The 27,472-nt window shown below is 43.0% G+C and overlaps 1 protein-coding gene across 1 annotated transcript in view; it reads right to left on the bottom strand.

Annotated features, from left to right (window-relative positions):
- NEDD9 (neural precursor cell expressed, developmentally down-regulated 9) overlaps nt 1-21,698 on the bottom strand; it is a 40,088-nt gene extending 18,390 nt beyond the window's left edge. Inside the window, exons 1-2 of the mRNA XM_063325916.1 lie at nt 21,575-21,698; nt 4,687-5,127 (exon numbers count right to left, since the gene is read on the bottom strand). Coding sequence (XP_063181986.1) covers nt 4,687-5,127; nt 21,575-21,586 — 453 coding nt within the window. The 5' untranslated portion in view covers nt 21,587-21,698. The remainder of the gene's footprint in view (nt 1-4,686; nt 5,128-21,574) is intronic.
- Nucleotides 21,699-27,472: the final 5,774 nt, after the last annotated feature.

Genomic DNA, 27,472 nt, shown 5'->3' with positions numbered 1-27,472 from the left:
GCCATTTGTTTCCTCCCAGCTAAGACAGTACTTGTTTAATTGGAAGGAAAAGCGTCACAGCATGGCTAACTGGCTTCTGCTGCTGAAGTCTGTGCCAGAACCGTCAGGGTGGTGCTTCTTGTGGGGTGGTGTTTCCACTTTCTCATGGATTCAACCAACAGGACTCTGACATAAATAAAGACGAGGGAACAAGCTCCGTTCCCTTAGCTGTGGTCTACCTAAACCTCCTGCTGAAGGCAGTGAACTCTGAAAAAGGTGGAGGTCACAGGATGGCATGGTGTAAAACCCTTCATCTGTCAAGGGCATGTTTATACTTGGAAATAGGCCAGGGATGTTCGCGTGTGAATATGAGTTCCTTCCCTGTTCTGCTTTATCCACTTCTAAAAGGTAGATAAATCTGAGTGTTTCCTGAACTGTAAAGTTCTAGTTCAAACAGACCAGCAAACAAAAAAGCTGATGTGTTCCAAATTGGCATTAATCTCTATTTGTCTGAGTTAGTCCATGCCTTGTGGGAGCTGTAGTTCAGGGCTGGTAATCCCTGCAGTGCAGCCTCTTCTCTGGTCAAACAGCTGTGCTGCATCAGCCTCATATTCTGCTTTGTGCTGATTTCCCTTGATCAAAAGTTCTCCTGAAAGCTACTAGTTTCTACAGAAAGCTTTCAAAATTTGTCAGAACTGTTTTCCAACAAGGAAATGTTTCCCCTAAGTTTTCTGGCAAATGTTATTTTCTGGATAGAAGGGACAGCACAACAGACCAGTTATGGGAAACACTGAACCAGAAAGAGTGTTTAAGTGATGATGGTGATTCTTTTTTCACATGTAGCTTTCCCTAGTTTGAAGCTCATGTGTGAACGAATGATTCATCACAGATGCAAAGGAGACTTTGTGCTTTCACAGCACCTTTCCCAAAGGATGTTCTCAAAGCAGTCTGTACAGAATGAGTTCCCTCATAATTACTATGCATATTTTGCAGATGAGCTTGCTGAGGTGCAAAAACACCACTCAAGACTATGCAGAACTCTGGCAAGGATAAAACCCGGGTTTCCTGAATGTCAGATTTGTCTGAAGGTTCCTTCTCTTTGCTGGTTGCAGCAAACGAGAGTAAATTTGAACGCAGAGCACAGAAAGAAGGAATAAATTCTAAGATGCAGCTTTTGTATCTTTATGCTCCTTGGACATTCTTCACACTTAGGGGTGTAACCGTTTTGTGACTAAACTTGTAGCACAGCTATAAAAGCTTGGGGCTAACCAAATCTAATCTTAAACCATCCCTCATTATCTCTGTCATTTGTAGGGTGAGTTTTAGAAGGCGGTATTTTTATTTGATAGAAGGAGCCGATACACCTCTGTTGTCAACAACAGGCTTAGCCAGAATCAATTCATCATTATAATTACCTGCCTCAGGACTCCTTTTTGACTTGCTTTGCCTTTCTGGCTAATGAGATGCCTTACCTCAGCACAGCTTTATAACATGCCCGCTGTTGATTTACTGTTGCTTGAGGCTATACAATTCCTGCCTGACAGCAGTTCCTAAGCTTTGCCTGTAAAACTTGTATGGCAGCCAAACCACACATTTGCAGAAAGACAATAGGCAAACGTGCACAGAAATGGATGGGATGGATAGAAATTGCTGCCGGTCCTGCTTAGAAAGACGTCTATAAGACATGGTCTTCTCTTGCTACTGCTATGGGAAGGGAGAAGGCTTATGTACAGGACAACTGCATTGCAAAACCCTTCAACATTCTTAAAACTGCCAAACACACAGCTTGCTAACCAGCCATTTCAGTTGATGGAAGAAGGCAGAGTGGCTCACTTAAGCCATTGGGACAGGTGTCACATGTCTGAGAAGAGATTCATAGTTTTGGATGTCAAAACAAATATTCCCAAAATCAAATCTTCAAGATTTCCAACTTTCCTTAATACTAAGGATTGTTTTTACTGATCCCTAGAGGAAGAAAATTTGGAGGACACTTTCCTCAGACAAAGGAGACCACTGCCAAAGTACTTCCCCTTAATTAGGCTTTTATTACACAAAGGCATTAGCAGGTAGTTGTAGCTGTAGCAGTAGAAATCGTTTTTTGCAAGGTTAGGATGATAAAGAATGGAGTATGTTTTACCTCAGACTGTTCTGTTAATAATAACCCTACAGTACTCTCTTTTCTATTACCGTTTCAATCCCATGGTCTCTTTTTAGTGTAAAACTGAGCAATTCCAAGGGATTAGAGACGTGCCTGCCTCTGATGGAAGCAGTACGCTGCCATGAGGTTTGCCATCCAGCAGGCCTGCCACCAATACACAGCGAATACTGAGTCTCAGGGCTCTTAGGCAAAATAAAGTCAGGATTAAAGCAATCCTGTCCTGAGTAACAAGAATTGGTTAGTGCTAAGCAGGTTGGTAGCTACTTTGCTGAGGGTAAAATGCTTTATAAATGTGCATGTTTAGTTTATTCTACAGTTGGCAGCGTAGCTATTTGTTCTTATGCAGCATAGCTGACCTTTCATAGGTTGCAAGGAATTAAATAAAACAAGTTATAAGTCAGCCAAATAGATGGTCTAAATTTTCTAAAGAAGGTGACTTGAATTCAGAAAAATGCATATTCAAACTTGCTGAAAAATTTCTAGGTAGAAACTTAGAGAAAACAGGTGCTTTAGTGCCTCTGATTTTTGCATCTCATCAAGAAGTTTGCATTTAACTGAAATCTTTATTTTTTTCAGTGTAACTAGGGTTTTAATACAGGCCCTGTAGCAACCAGGTTTATGCAGAATGTCCTATTACTTTCAGTGGAGCTGTGGAAGGTGGGGGGAGGGAGAAGAGACTTCGCCATGCAGCGGGAGGAATTTTTCCCCTTTCGGGCTTACACTGTGCAGAGCACACACATGCACATTATGCTAAGGAAACTAGGCTAATGGTCATTTAGGCGGGTAAGATCCTACAATTAAAGTACATAGCACTTATTCCAAGCTATTATCTTGGGCCTTCCAACAGACTTCAGCGCAGCTCTGCAGTATGGTGCATCTCCTGTGGCCCAAGCTGGCTAGCTGAGGCATCTCTACATAGTGCTGTAGTGCTGTACTGCTTCATGCAAGCATACAATAAAATGTGATGTCTTCTGTGCTGTCACATAAATAGGCTATTTGCCATGTGTTCACTAACTACCTTGGAAGCTATTTAAATGCTACCGTGGATAGGTAAACTGTACCGCCCCAGAAAAGTTCACTATACATAGTGTATAGGGGAAGAAGAAAGGAGAGAAAAGACATAAGATTTCTCAAGAAAACTCAGATAATTGCTCCAACAAAGATCCTATCTCTACCTGTGCAGCAAGTGCAATTTTCTCATTTTATCATCCCGCACAACCTACAAAGCATAATTGTGGAAAAGCTGAGCAAACCAACCTCTTTATAACTTGACTTGGAATGATTTCACAGATCTTTTTCTCTTGCTCAGAAAGAAAAAAAAAAATCCATTTATTCTTATCAAGGAAAATTAACTTATAACAAGGAAATCAAAGCATTAGAAGATGCCTTCCAAAGGTCTGATATGGAAAAAGGCCAAGTTGAGGGTGAGGCAGGGGAAAAGCCTGAAACAGACCATCTTGCCAATCTAAATTAAGAGATGAAAGTTTAAACCAGTCAGGAACTTCCGGACAAGAGACATCATCTGCTCACATAACTTGGATATAAATACCATGCTTTAAGCTCTAAAGGTAAGGCAAATGCTAATAGCTGGAGCTGTTGAGCCGGGAATGGGGGGCCTGTAGGAACTTCTTTTTGGCCTGGCAACAAGGGGTCTGGAAGGCCAGGAGAATCTCCTTCCTACCTCAGGTACCTTTCCTAACTATTTTCAGCCATCAAGGCACTGTGTGCCATCAGGCTACCTGGCAGGTATCCTGTGAAAGTAAAATGAGGGAGTAACAGGAAATGGGGAAAGCCTGAGAGGGACAGCAGGAATAAGGGGGACCCACATAATGCAATGCCTCTCACTGGAGCTTTGGGAGCTCTCAGCTGCTGCAACAACGTCTGCACCATAGAGCCGTTGCAGCTCTTACTTTCAATCAAGAAACTTTGCTGTAGATGAACATCAGGTGCACTCTTAAAAACTTTAGGTTTGGTACCAAAACATCCCTCATTATCATCATCATCTTGTTCCCTCACTCTTCCAAGTATGGCCCTTGTCTCATCAATCATTGCTTTCCCTTTGTAGTTCAGATCCACTGGGACTTCTGCCGCAAGGCAGTACATCATTTTTAATTAAACAAAAATTACTTGGGCAGATGATGTAACTGTTCATTAATTTGTGGGAGAGTTAATCTTACCACAGCAGCTCTCTTTTGAGTATATAATGCAAGACTGCCATAGGCCAGATATGCTTCAGCCTCCCTGGGGAGCCTGTGAGGACACAAGATCACATACTTCCCCACACCTTTAGCAGCTGCGGTAGCACAGATCCAAAATGCTCTACTGTGTCTATCAATCGAAAATTAAGCAAGCTCTTGCGAACCAGACATTTCTTTTCTTCCTCCAGCAGTAAAGTTACTGCTGTAACTTTATATAGTTAAGATACAGGAAGTATAAAAATATATATATATATATATCCCACAGGCTACCACTAGACGTTAACCACTTAATTGGTGGTCAATGCAAAGTGTCCTACTTTGGAGCTATGACATGAAAGCAAATGCACACACCTTGTTAGTCAAAGCTGGACCATCAATAGATCTCTGCATGGAGGGTGGCACCTGGTAAATATCTTGTCCCACTAGTCCATGACCAGTGGGTATTTGGTAAATTCCCTGATTCAGATGGGAAGGTGGCACTTGGTAGACAGGGTCCCGTGCTGAAGCATGTGAACTTGGCACTTGGTAGATCTTTTGCTGGTTGAAGGACTGATGCATCAATCCTGAATTGGACATATCTTGGCCAGGAGGACTGTCCTGTACCACTGGACCTATCAGGAGTTTCACACGGTTGCCTGGAACGATGCCTTGCCGGCCATGTAAGGAGCAGAGCCACCATCCTTCAAGACCTTCGGTGTTCTGTTCTATCACTGTCAAAATGTCTCCTTTGCGGAAGGCCAACTCTTCTGCGCATTCAGGGACATTATCGTACAGGGCTCTTGCCATAAGATTCTGTGGAGAAAGAAGGGCAAGAAAAACAAATGAACAAACAAACTAGAATTTTCTAAAACTTCAAGCACATTCTAGGTGGAGAGAAGTAAGAACTGAATTTGAAAAAGAAGCGTGCAGAAAATCAAAATAACACAGAAAATAATGTAGCACAGGATTCCTCTGTCACAGTTTGGAGAAATGAGAGGCTTATGTGTTAGCAGCACTGCTAGTGAGAAATTTTCTGGTAACACTAGGTCAGATAGAAGCTCTTTATATGGTCTGTTCACCTGGACGGGAGTCAGGAGAGTTCTGCTCTTGGCACTAAGATGCTGTTCCTGTGACTGGGGGCTTGTACCTTGATCTATTGACATTATAATAGGGAAATCAATGTGCTCTGTGTACTGCTGCAGCTAGCTAGCTGGTATTTAAAGTAAAACTTGAAACAGACTCTCAGGGACGTGTTCCAGAGCAATTGTTTCCAAACACTTTTACATTTGCTGTGTCCCAAAAGACTTTCCAGTAGAGGTGCAGATCCCTTTAGTGTAAAGACAGTGGGCTGGCTTTTCTTAGTTGCCACCTGCAGGCTCCTTAAAGGCAGGGATTTGTAGACCACCTGGTGAGAAAAACCAGCCTAAAATACAAATTGACAAAATGTCACAGTTTTTGAACTACGATCCTCATGTTGGTATGTAGCTCTGTGCCTTCTCATTCTATCTGTAAACTTCCTTGGTGACACTGCAACACAGCACTAGCTTAATAGGTAAAAAGCTTCCTTCCCCATTGCCTCAAAACCACCACCACCAACAACAAACCAACCACAAAGGACAAGGTTCCTCAGCATCCCACTCTCCGTATAAAGATCTTGAAGAGAACATTATTTAAAAAATAAGGTGCTCAGTGACGCCAGATGGAGTCATGCCTCTGCCTTTGGGAAAGCTGTGCCAATCTATGTGGGCCTGTCCTTATGTCAAAAAGCGTAAGACGTTAGGTACCAAACATTACCATAGAATGTGTCTATGTGTAACGTGGGAGGAGTCTAAGGGCAGCCAAGAAGTGTCTTTGACCTGTATCAACATAGCTTAAGCATTTGTACATGTGTTTTGCTTGATCATGTCAAGCAGAGCAGTAAAACTAACACAGGGAACTTCATACAGGTCTACTCCCAAGGATTTGCCTAGTGTTTCAGGCATTCTTTGCAGCTTGCCGTGACCTCCATTTGTTGTGGCTATGCTACCAGCAGTACCTCTGCTAAGAAGTTTTAGGCCAACTTTGAGTTAATGTAAGATTGTGGTCTGTGAGGTACAGATGTGTTACTAACAAGTGCCGCCATCTCTCACAGACCGAACCAGCTCCCTTTCCTCTTTCTTTGCAGGCCTGCATGGCACATTCAGTTCTGAATAATCGGCCGAGCTCAGGTATTCGATGGAAAGTAGGCAGGCTGTCTGTACTGACATTCTTGGACCCCACACAAAGGCTGTGAATGCTTAATTTCTTGGCTCTGGTGATGTTTCCAAATGTGTTGGCAACAACTGTTCCATGCCTGCCTGCTTTTTGGTGAAGGCAGTCAGCAGAGATGGCTATAAAGTAATTACAAACACTTGAAAAAAATATAGGGAGCCCTGGATCTGAAGCGACCCAGCTAAAGTATTTGGATGCAGCACACAAACTGAAATGTTGCTAATCCACCATAAGATAGGATATGCAGCTGCCTTGAAGATTTATCTTCCCCCTGTTAAAGGGACAATGTCGAGTACAGTTTAGTGGTTTTATCTGCCGTATTTATCCTCCTTCTCAACATATCAATTCTTTTTTTTATCCCCCACTTATTATATCTTTTCCCATTGACACACACTGACGTTTTTCCATCATCTCCGTGTTTCATCAAGACAGCAGACTTCCATTTGAACTTGCTCAGTTCAACTTTTCTTAAGTTTAGCATTTGGACAGGAGGTTGTATGAAGGGCTGACTGGTGGATGGAGAAAGGGGAAGCTCAGATGTCACATAAAAGGTAGATGAATATTCTTTTCTCAAGATGTGGTGGTGAAACAGGGTGTATGAGATCAGTTTTCTCTTCTCTGAATAGGGGATCAGCTTTCAAATGTATGAGAAACACTGGCTTTGACTTTCATCAGCATCATTAGTGAGGTCAGTATAAATTAAGTTTTGGCTTGGAAAAGTAGGACTGCCATCTTGAACTCCCATGTAAACAGCAGCACAAGGGCCCACGATTGTCTCTGATGTATGTCTACTCAGCTCATCAGACAACAACACTAAGAAATGCGAATAGAGATAAAGCAGAGAGCAATTTTGTCAATGCCATGGCAGAACTGTAAAATTATTCTTTAGCACGGTCAAAGCCAGTGGTCTCTTCTTGTACGCTACATCTGTGCTCTTGCTACGTTGACCTGGCTGCTCAGCTGAGCCCAAGGAGCTCTGACAAGAAAAGCTCCTGTCTAGTCAATATAAAAGTTCAAGTTAATCTCCTATCTATCTACATTCTTTGTAATGTGTCTTTCACAGGCAAAATCTATGAACATAAGTAGCTCAGCCTGTGCAACTGACTATTTAAAGGAGACATTTACAGAGAATGTTGTTTAAAGAAGGGGGAAGATGTTGGGGAGGGATCACAAAACAAGCAGGTTAAATCAATGATAAATGCTTATTCTTCTATACTGGGTGATTAAAGGTATTTGAAAAGCCTGATCGGCTTCTACAGCAAAGCGATTCTCACAACAAAGCTGGAATGGTGGTAGAATTAGAGCAGATAAAAGTTCCCATGTGAATTTTTTTTTTCCAGTTGCTCATTATCTCTGTCCCAGTGACCTTCTCACCACCTGGCATGCAGCATGTTAATACTTTCTGGATGCGCTTCAAGAACTTCTTTGCTGCAAATAGCTTCAGATTCTCATTGTCAGTGTTAACTCAGGCACCAGCATGTGAATTACACTAATTGGTTGCTGCTTGTTTCACAGCAATTTCCCCCAAGGCCTTTTAAATAGCCCACAGCCATGCCACCAGCATCAGTCACTGATGACACAGTGAAGCAGGCAAAATATTCCTCCAAATAAGCACTGGGACCAGAAACACTAAGCCTGTTGCTTGTTGCCAGCAACACCAGCACTGTTCTTGCTAAGCAAGCCTTCTGTGTCTTGAGTATTTCCCTGACTTCAGTCTTCCTTCACAGGATTTCTTACTATGAGTTTCAGGAACAGTGTCACATTGCTTTCATTAGCCAGCTGAGTCAGTCTTGAGAAAAATGAAACTGTCACTGCAGACTGTCATCAGGAAAACTTTTTGAAAGCCACAGAGGTACCTCTAACCTGCTGTGATGATCAAAATGGTAGTCTCTACTTTTCCACATATAGAAAGAATTCCTGATCAAAGACCAACACTTGTGGGATTTATCTGGATTGATTTGTCAAATTCTAATAGCTTTTGAATACTGTGGGCATCATAGCTTGCATCTTGCAACACTCCCTCTCATTGGTCTCATCAGCTGGGGAGGGTTATCTGTAATTAATTGGACTTGCTCTTGGAGGCATCGCTCTGTCACCCATCCGTCTGTGAAACAGGCACGAAAGCAACACTAACATTACATATGAGAAGGCAGACACACATCAATGACCTTTTTGTATGACTGAGTGATAAAAACCCCTTGTCTACTTCCTAAACAAACTGGCAATAGAGAAAGGGCTAATGTGAAACTTGTCTTGGATCTTGTTTTGGCAACTGTCAAGTTGCACAGAAGTCCCTTTATATTTCTAATACAAAGAGGAAAAAAAGGAGGACAACAGATTCAGAACTACAAATTCAAGTTCTGTAATGGCAGGGGAGAAATGATCTGATCCTAGACGGGGAAAAAAATTTCGTTTGCCATAGAAATCAGCTGTGCTTCATAAAATGAATTTACTGGCAGCTACTACGTTCTTTCAGTAAGGTTAAGGATGGGAGTCTGTTGCTCTCCTTTGGTCCAATTAAATTAGCTGCATGACAGGTGCAGTGGTGCTCTCCTCAAAATCTGAAAGTATGCGTGATCTATATACAGCTCCATTCTCCTGAGCCCTGTGTTACAGCAGCCGTATTTCAATTAATGAGTGCTTCTCTATAACTTGTTGACTGGAAAGATTCAGTTCAGCTTTTGTATCCTCAAGCCTTGCTAGTAACACTGGTATGTTTGGAAGTTGAAGCCAGGGTCAGGTCCCCACGGTGTTAACACTCTGTACAGGCAAAACAAAAAAACCCATTTGTTCTCAAGAAGCTTAAATTCCTCTTAACCTTGGACTCTTCAGTGCAGTAGAAAGCATCTTCTGTAAAATCACCTTTTAAAAAAGGAAGTTTTTCTGTCTTCTGTTAAATAAAGTGCTACCCCAGTCATCGGCAGGTTAAAGAGAAAGGGAGCCAGACCTTAATGACTGCTGCCTGGGGATTTCAGCTGGAACGTGCTGCAGGAAAGGGCTCAGCAGACTTCATTGATGCCTTGTGTCAGAAACTCTGTCTAAAAGAACTAAAATTGAAATGGATACTCTCTCGATTGAATGCAGATTACAGTGCCCATGGTCCAAACTTTCTACATTGGTTGAGACAAAAGTAAAACTTTCAAGCTCTCTCTAGGTAAAGTGAACCTGGGATTTAAAAATTCTCCCTGAATTTTCCTTTAATGCCAGCTGCAAGTCCATTAGATAAACCCTGGAAAGGTGTAATTCATACTCTCTGCACACCTTAGATTTTTCTCTCTTTTGTGTCCAGGATGCATGTCCTAGTAAATCCTGACTAAGAGCAAAAGAAGCTGCCCTGAAAGCTGTCAGCTGTTCCACTTGGAGAACCTGAAGCAAAAAAATAAGACTCTGTAAACTATCTGTCTTCTCAGATGCTGAAGGGATTACAGGCTATAAATGAGGTCTGCTGCAGAACAGGCAAAAGTGTCTCCTCTCTCCTTAACTGACTGCAAATGACAGTTAACATGCCTGCAGCTGAATAAAGATGCATGAAAGTACTTTGAAAAATATGATCTGTTTTGGTTGACCTTCCCTGCAGCTGTTGAGAGGTATTAGTTGTTCAGCTTAAATAAGTAATTTTTAATTAGAATACATTACTTAGGGTTATAATATGGTGTGATTTATGCTGTTTGCTTAGCTTTACTTAGCATAAGTAGCTAGATTTGCTGAAGCCTTTAGGCTGCAACAGACCTAATTTTCTTAGTGCATTCCTTAGCAGCTGGTACAGTGCTGTGATTAGTCTTTTAGTATAAGAAAAATGTTAATAATACACTAATGTTTTGGTAGTGTTTTCCCTAAGTCTGGGACTTTTCAGTTCCCCATGTTCTGCTAGTAAGTGCAGGTGCATGAGAAGCATAAACCAGAAGATAAGGAGGCCACATCCATCAGCAGAGACTGCAAATCAAAAAGATAAGAGCAGTCAATGGCCTGCCTGCACACAGAAAAAAGAATCCAACAAGGTGTTAGAAGACCCCAAACCAAAAATTGCCACTGGATTAAAAGACGCATGAGGGGCGGCTGTATAGATTGCAAGGGTACAGTTATCCAGGGATTTCTTTGTTCGAGGTCTCTCCCTTTGCGGAGGCACCCAGCCCAGGCTGACCTTGCTGCCGTACCTTTCAATTAAATTACTTATTTTTATAAAATCTGATGCCTGAGACTCTGCTGTAGGAAACCTAGGGTCAGGTCTGAAGAAGGAGGGAACACACCTGAGAATAAGCATGTGCGTGAGGATTCGAAAGGGGCACCCGTCAGCCCACTGGGGTCGCCTACTGCGAAGGGGCCCTGGTCCGAGCAGTTAAAGACTCAGGTGGTGCGTGTGTGTGCGAATCTTTGAATGGTGTGTGAATGCTTGGGCAGCAGCTTCTCCCTTAACACAGCTAAGGGAACTGATTTCTGTAATTTGAAACTTGAATTCTGTAATTCGTGGCTTGGAGGAGATGAAAAGGCTGTTTGTTGATGAGGCTGAATGGCAGAAGAGGCAAGAGTTAAAGAGAGCGGTGGAAACATCTACTCCTTCTGTTAGAGTAAACACATCCAGTGACGTGGGTAACAAGAGCGTGTGAGGTGCCCACAGCCATGGAAGCAAACACAGGAATAATAAATGACACGCTATGAGATTAAATACAATGGACTCTTTAAGGGCTGAGCGTCGCGGTGCCAAGCTCCTGGGCAGTGCTGCCGACTGGACTCCTCAGCCAGCTCTGCAATGAATGAACACTCGAGGAAAAGGTTCAACCAACCATAAGCTTGAAGAATTTCAGTCGCTTCCCTCAGAGGTGCAATATGAGGATGTTCCAGAGCATGCAGGCTTGTGGATACTGATCCTTGCTCTGTGCTTGGCTGGTGGGGCATGTCGTTTTGTTCTGTGTTGCCTTGTTTTTAAATATCGCTTCCTATGCATAAAGTTTATGTGAAAATAGAACCAGGGAAACCGCCTCTGCCCTTAAACTGAAAAAGGGTGGGATCCCTTCTTTCTATTACTGGACAAAGGGTTTCTTAAAATGCAAAATGGCTTCTCTTCTATCTTTAGCTAGCTTAGGAGAAGGAAGGAAGAGAGGAACAAAGAAAGGAAAGGTGGGGAGAGTCACCCCAAAGGAGAGTCTATGCACAAACCAGTAGCTTCACTTTGGATTTCTTTTAATTATCGATCACACAATATTTTTAATAAAGATTCCCCTCTCTCCTTTTCATTTTCACTATGCTTTTTTCTGCTTTAGATTTCTTTAAAATGAATTGCTGCTGTTCCAAAGTAAGCTTAAGCATTTATGTACCCTTGTGGTTGTAACAGGCCTAATAGTAATGATTTGCCTATGAGACTGAAGAACCGACCTGAAAATCCAGTAAAGATTTGAGTTTTATTTTGCGAGAAATAGTTTGACTACAAGCAGTACTGGTAGAAGAGAGAGAAATTTGGGCTCTGTTGTGCTTTCTGACAGAAGGGCTTTGGTGCAAGAGTCATTGGACAGTTTAACATTGGTGCTTTTTAGCTTCCATCTCCTTTTCTGTTTCTCACTGTTGCTGCCCCTTAAATAAAGAATTTATTGTGCTGTCTTGGCAAGGAAAGAAACTATTGAGGCAGAGCAGGTAACAGGTCTATTTATAATAAGCAACTTTTCATTAAGGCTACTTAATACAAGTTGACAGAGGTTACTGTGTAAGACATTCAGCCTTGAAAAAGTGTCTGTTGCTGGTCTCTTCAAACCTGGAAGAAGACAGGGCAAACAGCAAAGCTAGTATTTAGTACACATGAAGCTGCACTGGCATGTTCTTAGACATATCCCTGGGGGCACTGCCATGGGGAATGGACTGCAAAATGGCACCTTGCTGCTTGGCTGTAACGCCCCCCCCACGTGTGCAGACCTGTAACAGCTAACCACCAGCAACAAGCTGTGTGCAGGTACTTTTTATCTGAAGTCGGTAACTACATAGAGGAGGCAGGAAGTGCCACCACAATATATATGAAAGTGCTTGCTGCACTACCAGGGTGTTGCAGTTACTATAACTTCAGCAAGAGGACCCTGAAAGGCTGTCAGCATCTAGCTCAGAGTGTGGGTCTGCCTGCTGGCCCTGGGGACTGTAAGCTTCCTTGGCTCACAGCTAATGGTAAAAGAGGGAGCCTGGTGGCAAAAGCTCAGCATAGTAATGTTTCAGTTGACTATTACAGGCAAAGTCCACAATTCCACTTTTTAAGTACTCTCTCGCTTTCTTCCTTCTTGGGAAGGAATCCCAATGCATGAACCCAAAAGAACTAGGAGGGTAGAAAAGGTGGTGGGGAAGTAAAAAAAGGGAGAAGTGCAAAAGCGAAGGTTAGAGCAAGAGATCCTAACTGAAGCTTTGGCCTGTGTGAATGAAACACTTCACTGCTCTGCAATGAGTGCACCGGCTTGTTACTGTGCCTGACACTTCAAACTGGACAAGCGAGTTGAAAAGAAAGCTTTCTGTCTCTCGATCTATCTCTAAGAGCAACAAAATGGTAACTCTATATTGGCTAGAATGACAATAATCTAGGCTTCGATTTGTTCGTTTGGATGATATTCTTTTGTCTCTTGAGTTTTTGTGTTTGGCTTGGCTTGTTTTATTTTATTTTAGTTAGAGGGAATGTGAGGTATGGAGGTGCTGCTCTGATTTCCTGGACATTACAAAGGTAATTATAGAAATGTAATTTGAGGTCAGATGTTAAATAAGGAGTTTTTTTACCCCCTTTTACCCCTTCTGTTTCTGATGCAGTGAAGGATGGATGTATTGTATCACAAACACTATTTACATCACACAAAACCTCTGAGGTGCTCAGTGAACTTGTAGGGGGAGTTTAACGGAAGTGGCAACTCCCTTTTACTACATAGCAACCTTCTGTTTGGAGCCTGCGCAGTGAGACCCAACAGGTCATAGCTATGCTAGAAAAGGGCATATCTGAGGTAATGCTCTTTCGCTCAGCCCTGGGGAACACCCCTGAGAATAATGCACACTGCTTCTGTCTTGTGAGACCACCCACCCTGTTTTGGAGCTATCATAGAAGGCAGATGCGGTTAGCGACAGTAATAGTTACAGTGAAGCAGAGCAGGGATTCACTGATGACATATCCTGATCTTATTCTCCTGCCCTCTGAGTTTCTGGGGTTTTACAGGAGTGCCAAAATACCATTTTCTTTGGTCTTTCTGGGAATACAAACCACGTCCCCTGACTTACCTTCAAGACCTATTAATATTTTGGGAAATTCCACCACACCTAACTCGCAAAGCTTTCTGTGTATGTTTTACCCTCGTAACCAGTTTCCTTTCCCCCCACCCAAGGAAGGGTGTGATCTAGTTCCATGACTTTAAAAGGCCTTTTCAAATCTGAGGGCTGTGTGCCTTCTGTGACATCAACAGGGGGGGAAAAATAAAGCATGCAAACAATAGCCTTAGAGTAAATATGATCTCACTGTGATTAAACTGCAGTACATCAAAATCAAAAAGCAGATGGAAAACCTAACCTCTTTCCCTCAGGCAAGCAATTAAAAACTTAATGAAAGGAGATCGGATGTTGAATGCTTAAGAATTGAAGGAGCAGAGCAGGAGGGGAAGGAAAAAAAAAAAAAGGATGGAAGGAAAGAATCCTGAAACGTGTGTTTTGAGTTCTCAGTTTTCCATTTTCTGGCATTTGCGAGCAGACTTCTCCCAGACAAAGTTTCCTTAAAAAAAAAAAAGCCACCCCTCCTCCCAAATTTAACCCTTCTCTGTGCAGCTCTGGGGAAACAATCACAACTCAATTGTCAAGAAACCATAGCTGTGTAGACATAGGACCTCAGTATTGTCACCAATTTATTTCTGTCTGGTATCTTCAGCTTTGGAAACTATGGGGGTTTTATTATTTTTTTTTTTAAAATCTAGAACTTAGCTAAACTGGGGCATGGTCTTCTTCCCCTAAGTCTCTCCAAAAATTCTCCATAGAAGAGAAAGTCACCCTTTTCTGTCAGTTTAGTGTTAATATCTGGGATACCACACAGGAGCCACAACTTGGGATGCTCTGAGAGTCCAGCTTACTGATGAAAAACAAGCTTGGGAATGAATGTTTCCAGGCTCCTACCAGTCCTCAGCAGGCTGGGGGGCAGGGGATTGCAGCAAGCTGCCTGTGAATCAGACATGCTTCCAGGGGAGCGGGGCCTGGCTGGCAGATGACACTTGCCACGTTCGGTCAGGGTCTTCTCCATACCACAGGGCACTGGCCAAAAGTCAACAAGCCTCCCAGAAGAGCTCAATTTTGCCAAGCTGACATTTTCTAGGGAAGCATAGCCCTGGAGAAGGGAGAGGGAGAGTGTGGGGGCACGTTTTAACCGTTTATAGTTACTGTGCTTAGTCTCAGATTGAAATACAACTTTAACTGTATTCTTGATCGCGTGAGAGATTGGTTTGTGCAGCTTCTGGGCTGCATGCAAGATAAAGCAATATAAGCAGGCAGAGAGAGAAAAAAAGCGAGGACATCTGCTTGTAAACTACGCCCTTCTGTAACACTAAAAATTGGTTTATTATCCTAAGCATTTTAACTGGATGTGAAGTCCATAGGACAAGGGTGTTCATGACCCTACCTACTGCAGGCTGTACGTTAAACAGAGTGCACGCTTCCAGTTGTTTTGTACTTAACCCTTTGGATCAAAAAATTCCTTTGAAAGAGAATCGTTGAAGGAATTGAGATCTAATCCAAGGATCCTTCAGCATTTTCTAAGATTTGTTGCCACCAAATGATTCACAGTATTGCTCCTGCTAAAATTTTCAACTTTGCTGTGACTGAGGCCTGCTTAAGAAAGGGCTTCTGATGTGCTGACTGCATTGCTGTAGAGTAAATCCATTCTTATTACGCTTTTCCAAGCAGGCTAATCCACTCTGACTGTGAATGAAGTGTTTTTAAAACAAACACCAAAACAGAAAGGCAAGAACAGTCCTCATCCCTATAGAGAAAGAAAATACACATTTTTTGTCATGCTATGCACTTGTGTTTCTAGGACTGCAAACGATAGCTTTAGCAGTCCTGTTTCTTGTCAAATGCAAGCTACGTGCAAATCTGCTGTGGAAAAATGAACTCCTTAAAATTAAGACAGTTTCCACTACTGTAATGTCTAGACCAACAGGCAAAAGAAAAAGGTCACTTGCCAAGAGCAGCCTGTGATAGACAGGCAGCAATATTCAAGGGCTGTACTCTTAGCTGCTACAAAGTGACCCAGTTTCACCGATACTGAGAGCTGCAGCCATTTCCAGGCAGCAAGGAGTACCTCTAAATGCCACTTTACTCAATGGTAACCTGAGTTAACAAATACTGCCAAATGCATGCCATAAATATTCTTTGGTGATACAGTCCCAGAGGACTGTCTGATCAACCCTACTGAAGACTTAGCATAAAGCATCTTTCATGTGTCAGAGTACTGTTGTAACAGGTCCGTTGCTTTCATGGATGCTCAGAGAGCACTTATTACATAAAGAAGCATCTTCAGAAGTGACCGGCATATTTACAATTCCAAGTGTCACTGAATGTGGGCTCCTACAGAGGTGTGCAGACTTTAGTGTCTCAAGAAGTCCAGCTACTTGTCTCCATCAAGGGCAGCTAGAAATGGGAACAGTAGAAGATAAGGGTTCTCAACAATCACTGCTGCTCAGGCAGATACCTGTGCATGCTCCTCTTAAGTGCTCATGTCGCTTTGAAAATGAAATTAAACTCGATCTTGGAGACAGGCAGGTTCCTAACTCCTGTTGGTACGAATAGGATTTAAGTACTTAAATGTCTGTGATAAGCTGGTCCAAAGAAAATAAACAAAACAAAAGTGACTTTAGCTAGGCCTTTAAGTGACCTAGGCCCATCTACTGAATGCAGATGTCATTCCCATGCCCCCAACACCTTTGATAACAGCAATGTGACAAGGAGGAAGCCCTAAGCTCCGGTCATGCTTTTGTACTTTTTGTATGCACAGAGACACAAGACTGTTTGCTATTTGCAGATACTGAGGGTACATCCTCTTTTCCCACACTGCTGTGCAAGAGCAGGGCCCCATGCTTGCCTGAGGACTAATATGAGTGCGGGCTCTTTGCAAGAAGACAAATAGGTTTCTTGTCTCCTACCATTTCTAAAGCTGGCCAAAGCAGCAATTAGGTGCACCCATTCCAATAGTGGTGCGTGGAGGTGTGTGTGACTCAAGAGAATTGCCTCATTCAAAGTTTTACTCAGGTCACTAGATGCACCTGGCCTTGTTGCAATGACTGGTATTTGTAAGGGAATACAAGCAGTTCAGTAATAAAAACTTCTCCTGTGCCACCACACGCAGGAGTTCAATGTTCAGTGATAAGATATCAGTGCAAGCATAATCTTTTCTAACCCTGCTTATTGCTCTGCTTGAGATTGTAAGATTCCAAAGGTGAGTTTGTGCGTGGTCTCACTAACTGTAGACTAACACTTAATGAGTTTACAATAACGCTTCATGAGACTTCTCTAAAGTCTAGCCTGCATTCTGCAAAATGGTTAGCGGCTTAGAAGGGGGTACCAAACTCTCCTGTAATGTCCTTTGATTTTTCTTTGCAGAAGATGTTTCCATGAAGTCTTACTATCCAGCAGTTCTGCTCTCTGATCTGGTAGGACCCAAAGACTAATTGGGTCTTTTGATAGTATGGCACTGTTTGGAACAACTAATGCTGGGTCAAGATACCTTAAGGCAAAGTTATAGTTTAATGTGACTGCAACCTCTAGTAGGATCTTAAAAGCACAAGCAAAAGCCGCAGATTAGTATTCAATGCCCCTTGTACTATCTAGGGTCAAATTGAATTGGAACTATCAAAAATATAAAGAAGAGTGTTCATGTGGCAGTTCTGCTTCCCCATCATATACTAGGAATTACTTGACAGAGACAGATTACGCTACCAGTTTCTTGATGAAATAGACTTACAGCTACATTACTCATGAGCAGCTGTTAGAATAAAACCACAAAGTTTTAGAAATCATGCAAATTACCTACATGCTGTTAGCTGTAACAGCCAGGAGCCAGTCCTACTGCCACATCTCACTAGTGCTGCTGCTGATTTAGGCCTGACCCTGATAGACTTCTGCCACCTCCCTCCGTACACACACAGAGAAGATAAAAATCACAGAACTTCCACTGCAAATTCACAGTAATAGAGACACCACAAACTTGGACAGTTTTTCCCTTTGTTGGTTTGCTCCTCTAGTATTACCTTTGACAAGGTTTTACAGTTCCTATGTACTTCTAAGTTTGACTGTCACCCTGTGATTGCTGAGATACCAGAAAAAAAAAAAAAGGAAAACAAAGAGGAGTGTGAGAAACAAATGAAACAGAGAGGATCTGGTTAGTACAGGCAGTTCTTTTCCCTTGACATGGCCTGACACTTAAAAGTCTTTCATTGCCAGGGTTACAAGCAGCTTTTCACAAGCATTTCTGGTTGGGAATATAGTATTTCTTCCTAGTGACACTATTTTGTTTATCTTGGCATGCAGGCATTGTAATCAAGTCTATATATTATAGGACTGTGCCTTAGCACAAATGGCAGGCATTTCAAACTCTTATTTACTTAGGTTTCTTCCTTGCCCAACAAATTGTCTAAAAATAGATAATCAAGACCTCATACTTTACATCTACGTCATTCCTTTCGGCTTAAATGAGGTAAGGAATGTAGTTTTCTTTTCCTCTCCTCTTTCACTAACAGTTTGGATCTTTTAGTAAAAAGATAAGTCCCCCTTTCTCCTTTCCCCCTTCTTTTTTGTCTTGCTTGTGAACAGCCAACAAGCTACAAAAGCCTTGCTATGATAATGTGATCTCCCTTTTGCTTCTGTCACACTTCTATGGCCTGAGATAAGGGTGTTGGAATTGCTGGCCAGATACATCCTCTCCCATCCATGTTCTTCTCTGATCATGATAACCGACTGGTATTTCTGTTCCTACATACTACATTTTAGCTGTAACTGCTTCATCCTTGGAATCACAGTCTGGGTTTGCTTTCAGAGAGGGTTGATCCTACCTTCCGGATTACAGAATACTGAAATGGCATCCTGTGAGAACTTGATGGGACGCAGTTTTGCAGTATATGGAGATTTAGTGCAAAAGGATGCTGCTGTTGTCGTCACATGAAGAACTGGGGTATTGCCATAATACAACTGCACCCTACAGGAATTAGTTTCTGAAAGTTGCTTTTTAGACAAGTAGGGGTAAGAAATGCTCACAACCAACATACAAGTATTTGTTATGCTTAACAACTACCATGGCTCAGAGTAACTCTTGTATTCTCCAATATTTAACTAGTACATGAACAGTAGAACAGGACCTAACCTGGGATCAAGTCTGTCTTTGCTTTAAACAGTCACATCTTCACTGAATCATATACAGTGCACAAAAGATACGCAGAAATGTAGACACATATATAAGGTAAAATTCTGAACTTGCTGAAATGCAGACTGATTTTCCCAATGGCTTTCAGAGGACTCAGACTTGAGTATTATGTTGGAAGAATGTTTAAAGAGTGGGACAGACAATAAAAGAAATCTAGGTGAAAGAAGAGAGGGAACAAGTTTTCAAAACCTTTATAAGCCCCAAAAAAGGGGCAGACCAAGTACCAGAAAGGATTTCTAGATCAGAAATGACCTTGGGATTAGTCACACTGAAAGTGAAGCCAGGAGTGACAGAGACACATACTCCAGGTCTCACACATGAGTCAGTTCCTGTTCTGTCCAACTGTTAATACTCCAATTAAACCATAACAGGCATCTCAATAATTTCATTAAATGAGGTGTTATCTTATGGACTATCACAATGAAAGTAAAAATGGCAGGCCCCAACATAACACCTGGAGCAGGTGTCTCCATTTAAAGACCCAACTCTGCACCTGGAAGTTAAGCCACCTCTGAATGTGGTGTCATTGGTGTGTCATTCATATGTCCCCATGGAGGCCATGAACATGCTCTGTTCCTTTATTTTGTGTATACAATAAAAACTACAGGAATTTTGTTTTTCTATACCAAAATAAAAGAAAGAAAGAAAATACAAAAAACCAAATAAAACAGACTGAATGAGCAGGTATTTTCTTTATATGTTACTCCACCTATAAGAAATAAATCTAAGGATGTTTGTCCTAGTTAAACAGTGTAAGTAACTACTTCACATTTCCCAGGGAAAGTAAACACCCTAGTCTGACAAGAAAGTTTTTGAGGCCAAAACCCTCAGTCTTTTTTTTTTTTTTTAAACATCTTGTTCTTTCTTTGTCTAGAATTATGTAATCACAAACCAAAATGCTCATTCCAACCAGACAGGGCAAAAGAAACATTACAGAGAAGGAAAGAATTCCCCCTTTTGAGCCACCTTATCAGTCCCTGTTCTTGCAGTGCCACTGGGCTACACATGAAGCATGGTCTCCTTGCAGCAGAGTACGGATGGATGGTGACAACAGAAGTCAGGAAGCTGTATAACTACGCAGGACCGTTATTTTCCCACTGGGATACAAGTGTCGCTTAGCCATGCGCAGTTGGAAAGCAGTTCATGAGATGTCGACTAACAGTGACACTGCTCTTCTACCCCCAAGTATCTGACATTTTATGCTAAGAGTCACAGCTTTTCTAAGCAGGCATAAAGCATGAAGCAGAGTAGAAAGCGACAGGAGATGAATTTAATCTCAGGCTTCAAATCAGTCAGTTGCCTGAGACAGAATTAAAAAAACCAACCAACCAAACAAACGCTCAAAAAAAGTCCTATCATATCCAGATCAAAATTTTCAAAGGCATGGAATATCTTTGTCCATCTATATTTATATAATTTCTTTTTCCTTGTTATTATTAACTACCATGAGATGGAGAAATCAGCAGCAGCTTTGAAAGCTTAACTCTGACGTTTCCCAAAGTTTGGGTATGGGAGATCCTGAAAGCTTGGGCTGAGCTCAGAGATATATGGAAAAGCATCAAAATCTGTGTATATTTACCTAGGTATGACTCGCATATCTCATTCTGACCAGGTTTATAAGCCTTATGCAATGTTACAGCATCAGGGCTCTTTTACATTATGCTGCCTAAATTCAGTAAGAAGATGGACTTCACTTCCAAAGCAAGTTAGTCTCCAAGTAAGTATATAACGTGTGATATTTCCAAGTCACCCTTTTATTGAAGTTATTTTTGGCAGAGGAAGGGAAGTTTTTTCCTTCCCTCCCCCCTTTTTTCCAATCACATAAGATTACGGTATGTCTGTACAGTAATCTAATGCCTCGTGGGCAATTCAGTACCTTGCCCAGACGTTTTTTAAGTAGAGTAGTATTACAATGAAAGTCTCCACATTTGTGTCTTCTGAAAAAAACCCTCTGCTAAAAGGTTAAGCTAACTTACTTATTTTATTTAGCATGGGAAAGGGGGGGATAGGCTATCTATTTTTTTTTTAAAATATACAGTTGTATTATTTTTTTTTTCTTTGCTTGTCACCTACCAAACAAACCGCCCTGAAAAACGGCACTGCGAGACCGAGACATTCCCAAAGGGCTGGAAAACCGGGTGAATTACAATTACCTGGCGGGGAGAAGCGCCGATAGATACCTGTCCCAAACCGATGCCGGGCATCGCGTACGAACCCGCCTTTCCCGAGATACCGTTAACCGGAGAGGAGCCGAGACACCGGCCGGGGACCCCCGGCGCTCGTCGTGTGTGGTGGGAAGCCCCTTTCCCCCGCCACCAGAGCACCCGGGGCGGGGGGTCTCCTCCGGCTTGCCGCCGCTCTCATTTCCCCCCGACACCTCTCTGGGGCCCAGCGGGCGAGGGGAGGCTTGGCCGTTCCCCCGGGCCAACGGTTGTAGCCCCTTGCCCTGAGGCGGGGGGTGCCCAGGGGACTCCCGAGCCGGCCACCGCCCCCCGCTTCTGTCAGCGAGGGTCGCCCCGGGGGGAGCCGCTGACAAGCCCGTGAGACTCTAAGCGCCCGCCCATACCCCAGCCCCAAGAGACGGTGCCTGCCCCGGCCCCGGCGGCTCACCTTGTACTTCATGGCTGCGGAGCGCTGATGAGGGAACGCGCGGGGCACTCACACCGCCGCTACGCGCCGCATCGCCGCCGCCTCTCCCCGCTCGGCCGCCCGTCCCGCCGCCAGGCTACCCCGCTCATTTGCATAGCGCCCTCCCCATTGGCCACGCTCGGGGAGAGAGAAGGTGGAGCCTCGGCGGCCCACCCCCCCATCCCCCCCCGCTTCTGCCGCGCGCGAGCGGCCGTTAGCGGCGCGCGCGGGGGCGGTTATCGCGGCGGCGCTGAGGGGCTGGGGAGAGGGGAGGGCTGGGCTGGGCAGGGCTGAGGTGAGGGCTCTTCGGGGGGATCTGTTTCCCCCCTCCCTCCTCGTCCATCGCGAAAGAGGGAAGGTAAGCTCCACACACATAGAGCGAGGAGCTGACGGCCCTGCTTCCTTGTGAGCCGGCGACTCCGCCCGTACCTTTTCAAAGGCGCTCACCTCGAATTCTCCCCGCGTGAAACGGGACCCCCGGAACAAAAGGCCTTGTGTCCGCCCCCGCCCCGGCTTGCTGCCTCCTCCTCTGGGCTTGTCGAGGTTCAAAGCGCCCTGGCTATCGGTGGAGGCAGCCCTAGGAAGAGTGGCTCTGAAGTGACAAAAGTGGAGAGGCACCAAAAGCGCCCCTCGGAGCCTAGCCTGGTCTGGCACCGGCACGGCCAGAGCCTGCCCTGCCAGCCGGGCTGCACAGAGGTTCCTGCGTGCTGCCAAACAGCCTGCTGCTGCTAAAATCATAGAATCATGGAATTGTAGAATTGTCTTTGTTGGAAGGGACCTGTCAGATCATCTAGTCCAACCATCAACCTAACTCTTGACAAAAACCATCACTAAAACATCTCTCTAAGCACTATGTCTACCCATCTTTTAAATACCTTCAGGGGTGGTGCCTCAATCACTTCCCTGGGCAGTCTGTTCCAATGCTTAATAACCCTTTCAGTATAAAAATTTTTCCTATTATCCTGTCTAAACCTCCCTTGGTGCAACCTGAGGCCGTTTCCTCTTGTCCCATGGCCTGTTACTTGGGAGAAGAGACTGACCCCCACCTCTCTATGACCTCCTTTCAGGTAGCTGTAGAGAGCGGTAAGGTCTCCCCTCATCCTCCTTTTCTCTAGGCTAAACAATCTCAGCTCCCTCAAACGCTTCTCATAACACTTATTCTTGAGACCCCTCACCAGCTTTGTTGCCCTTCTCTGGACCTGCTTCAGCACCTCAATGTCTTTTTTGTGGCGAGGGGCCCAAAACTGGACACAGTACTCGAGGTAGGTCCTCACCAGTGCCAAGTACAGGGGGATGATCACTTCCCTAGTCCTACTCACCACACTGTTCCTGATACAGGCTGGGATGCTGTTGGCCCTCTTGGCCACCTGGGCACACTGCTGGCTAAACCTCTTCTATCCAGCCCTTCCATAATTGCCTTTTTCTTGTGCAGCTTTTGGAGGGGTTAAATGCTTTATGCTGCTCCATTCCATCTTTCCTATCAATTTTTGTTCTTATTTTTCCCCAAAAGATGGTCTTTTAGTTGCTACCAAGTATTCACTTTGACTGGGAAAGCCTGCTATTTAAACATTGATTAGAGACCAGAGGCCAAGATGGCTTTAATGATGTAGCGATGTCCATTATAAAGAGTGACCATGGCAAATAAGGATTATTTAGAAGAAAGTAATAATTAACTCTGGTATCTTAGGGGCTGGAAAGAGCAGGGAAAAGAAATGTGTGGTGATCCTCCATGCTTTTTAAGTCAGACCCCTTAATCAGGCATGATTAATATCATGCACATAATAGGCATCTGTGTGTATGGGACATACTCCAGCTTGTTTAGATGAACAGGAAATAAACCCTGTCCTTTTTGCCCCAGTTGGATCTTACCCAACATTTCTAGGTCACAGATGGACTCAAGACTATTTCTAGTGCCCTAAGGAAAACCAGCAAAGAATAAGCTTGTCCTACCAGATTACAAGCATAACTTCATTCTGTAGTACAGCAATATCCTTAAATTGTCATGTGACTAATCCTCTAGAGAGGGATCCTATTGCTAAAATGGCTTCGTGGCTTCTAAAGAATGTCATACTTTTATCTGTAATCTCCTTCGTTCTCTAGTTCCAGCATAAAATATGTGGTTGTACTGTACAGATTTACTAAATGCATGCAAAAATTTTTTTTTTCTATACTGTCTTCTTGACTGTACATGCCCTAATAGTTCATTGGTATGAGTGCCTGTCAGTACAAAAGTTATGAGTGAAAAAAGTGATCTTCTGCTTTCTGAAGTGCAGAGCATGCCATTGTGACTGGGATCCCTATGCAGTGCTGTAGCTTAATTGTCTGCTTGGCCTCATGGTTTTTTTTTTTCTGGGTTTTTCTTTCCGTTTATGTTGTTGTTGTTGATTCTTCTGATTTTCCAAGAAGATACTTGAAGTAGATAATATATTATATATTCTGAGTTTGGAGCAGCATTGTTTTAATTGTAACATCAAAATAAATTTGGGTTTCAAGAGAATAAAGTTCATTTGTACGCTGTGTCCTTAGACATTTAAGGGTTTAAGAAGAATGTCCTTAGACATTTAAGAAAATAATTCTAGTGATTATGCATAACCAGCTTACCATTAGGAGAGTGCAGATCTCTTTGGAGTGTTTCTTAACTGTAGAGTTTGGTCTTTGATTTTCTTTTTGCGTGTTTTTGCCCTTCATACTCAAAGGATAAAAATTTCTCCTGGGATGAGAAGGTTTCTCCTAAGTACAGAAGATGCAATGGCTAAGGTGTTAGCATGGTATTGGACTAGCAGCCAAATCCCGTTCCCTGAATGAGCTCTGTATAATCTCTTTATATGGTACCATTGTCATTAAGATAAACACATTAAAGATTGTAAAACCACTTTAATAAGAACTGGATAAATATCAGAGACAAAAAAGAGAAAAGTAGAATCATATTTCTGACTTCACCTGTATTTAAATGCAGTGTATCTGGTTTCTAGTCACTTTTGTCACCACGTAAGTGGTGTTTCTACTTTTTCAGAATGCTTTACAATTACGTTATGAAACTTAAGCACATTTGAGAAGCTGTGCCTTCTGCTTTTCTTTTAGCTTGCATTGCTTTTAATGGATGTAAAATGTCCCTGACTGATCTTAATATGAGGTAAGAGGTGTGTTAATGTAAAGTTTTAGTTGGTTTGTTCCCTTGTGTATATTGTTTTGCCTTTATCGCTCTCCATAACTCTCATTAAAAAATTTAATTAGATGCCACTGGGATCATACTTTGGGCATGAAAACACAAAGTCTGTTGATGTTGATACCTGTACTTTACAATTCTGAAGAAGTACATACAAGAATTGTTATTTTACAGGGAGAAAAAGAGATTGCCAACGCACACCACCTCCTCAGGGAAGTCCCACTGCTCACTTTATTCACGCACCCTCCCTTTCCCTCTCTCACCTACTCCATTTACGGTCTTAGGTTTTCTTTGCACTTTGAGGGGAGGGGGTAATTTCCCCAAGGGTGAAATACTCCTGCTTGGTGCAACACTTCTAGCAGAGCTAGCAGCATGGTGGAGCTCCCCAATCTATCACAAATATCAGGAATTAGATATACCTTGAAAGAGAGATTTGTAAATATGACCCTCTAACCTTGACACATTACTATAAGAAGTCAAGATTGTGGCAAACACACATTTGTGTTTAGCGCAAGTACTTGCTCTTCTTGATGATGTTGTACTTTGCTCTTCTTGATGATGTTGTCGACTGCCGTGCCTTTACTATGTAATATTGTATTTCAGGCATAGTCTAGGAAAGTTTTGAGTTGGTCGCCTTGGATAATCAGCTCAGTTATACAATGGAACATGCTGATGAGGAAGCCAAGACCTGGCGTTACTGATGTCTGTGTTGTAGAGGCAGCTTGAGCTATATTACCAGGATTTATAACTACAGGGCCCTATTGAAGTTCTCAGGAGGGTAATTCATGTAATGTGTATTTTTGCTTCACAGCACAGCAATGGCTTGATTCACTGCCTCGTATTTTATGCCGCTGCAATTCTAGCAGAGTAGCAAATGGGTTCTGTGACTTTGTCTTGTGCCTGCATCAATGGCTTTTGTTTCTTTGCTTTTGCTGAGGACAATTAATATTTCTCCGCTCATTTGGACAAACTACTCGTTGTCTCCTACTCTTGTACACCATTCTGGTGAGCTTAGCGCTTGCTTTATTTCTCACCACACCGTTGGTTTGTATCCTCCGGGTGCCCTCCTGATCGCCAGCTGGTGTTCTGGGTGTTCTGGGGTATTTGGGGGACGGCAGCAGGCGAAATGGTGGGGCAGCTAAGGGGAGTGCTTGTCAGCCAGGCTCTGCAGCTTGCTCACCACAACTCTGCACACAACATGAAACGGAACTGTCAGATGGGCTGGGAAGGGAATACCCATTGAAGCAAATCATCCAGCTATCACCCTGTGACAATTGATAGGAGAAGAACATGAGGCAGATATCCTGCTCTGAAAGGTTACTCAAACAAAAATCCCTTGTTCCTATTTTCCCCATGACACAACCTGAGAAAGGAGAGACACAGCAGAGTGTCTCCCTCACAGTTGAGAGAGTCTTTTCAGGAAGCGTCTGTGAGCTCTGTGTTTGGGAAACACTGAGCTATCTTTTTTTTTTTTTTCTTTTTTCCCCTGCACAAAGCCCTAACTATCCTTTGGATAATTTTGTGCGGCATCTGCATCACTTCTTGCTGTGATACTTGGCCAGGGGATTGGGATTAAAATTAACCTAGTTATAGTGCCACTGCACTTCATGAGCAAAGGAGTCCTGGTAATTAGCCTTGGTCCTGCCGCCTCTATAACACTACCCAGATGTGTTCAGTGGGTACACAGTACATGGAATTTTTCAGTATAGAATGGTTTTATAGAGTGGTGGAATTTGCTTGCTTGGACAAATCTGTTAAAAAAGATGAAATGCTGCTGTTTCCTGAAAAGAACATTAACAAAAATTCACCACTGGCGTGGGCAGGCTTCTGTGTCTGTCTGCATGGAAAGGCCCCCTCTCCCACCTAACTAGGAGATAACGAGAAAAAGATTTCATTCTCACCCAAAGAAGGGAATATTTTGCATTTCAGCAAACCAAAACAAAGTCCGCTCTGTTTTTTTGACCAGTGATGGAAATCTTTTCAAGCAAGCAGACTATTCCATTTAGCAGTAACAGAAGTCTGATCTGGCAGACAGAGGGGTGGGTAGCGATTGCTGTAGTGATCAGGTTTAAATATAAGGGTCAAATTGTGAGAATAAAAATTGTTAACAGAAGTATCTTTTTAATTTTGACTGTCCTTCACCATTCTACCTTAGATGCCTTTTAACCACAGAGGTAGTTCACTTGCCTTGCTCTAGAATTATACATTTCCTTTAATATATATGAACTAATCTTACAGGCATCCCATCTCCTTTCAGAATAAAGCACAAAAGCTGTTCACATTCTCAAGAGGGGCATTTTATGCAGTGTTTCTTCAGGAAACGCTCATTTAACTTTGTAAGTCAACCATCAAGGCCTTGTTTAGTGACCCTCCTTCAGATAAAGGGAATAAATGCAGCTCCCTGTGTCCTCTCTCTTTTGCTTCAAATGCCAGCCAGAAACATACATACTGGTGTCCTCCCACCCAAAAGGTTTTGAAAGTGAATCCAGCCTTTGTTAGCTTCAGAAATCATGGAAGGCAGTTGGAGTTCAGATATTCTGGCACTGGCTATCGCTAAGCCACCAGCCTGACTCAGTGAATGAAAACTGAAGTCTGTTCAGTTTAAAAAAAAAAAAAAAAAAAGGGAGGAAAATAAATATCACTACAATTTTCACTTGTTATGAGAAGCAGGCGGTCACCTTGTCAGAGGAAAATGAACATGGGAAAGGGAAATG

This window comes from Chroicocephalus ridibundus, chromosome 2 (genome assembly GCF_963924245.1).
Source record: "Chroicocephalus ridibundus chromosome 2, bChrRid1.1, whole genome shotgun sequence".
In the NCBI taxonomy this organism is placed as follows: domain Eukaryota; kingdom Metazoa; phylum Chordata; class Aves; order Charadriiformes; family Laridae; genus Chroicocephalus; species Chroicocephalus ridibundus.
Note: the sequence above shows the minus strand (reverse complement) of the source record. Positions and strands in the feature narration are given on the sequence as shown.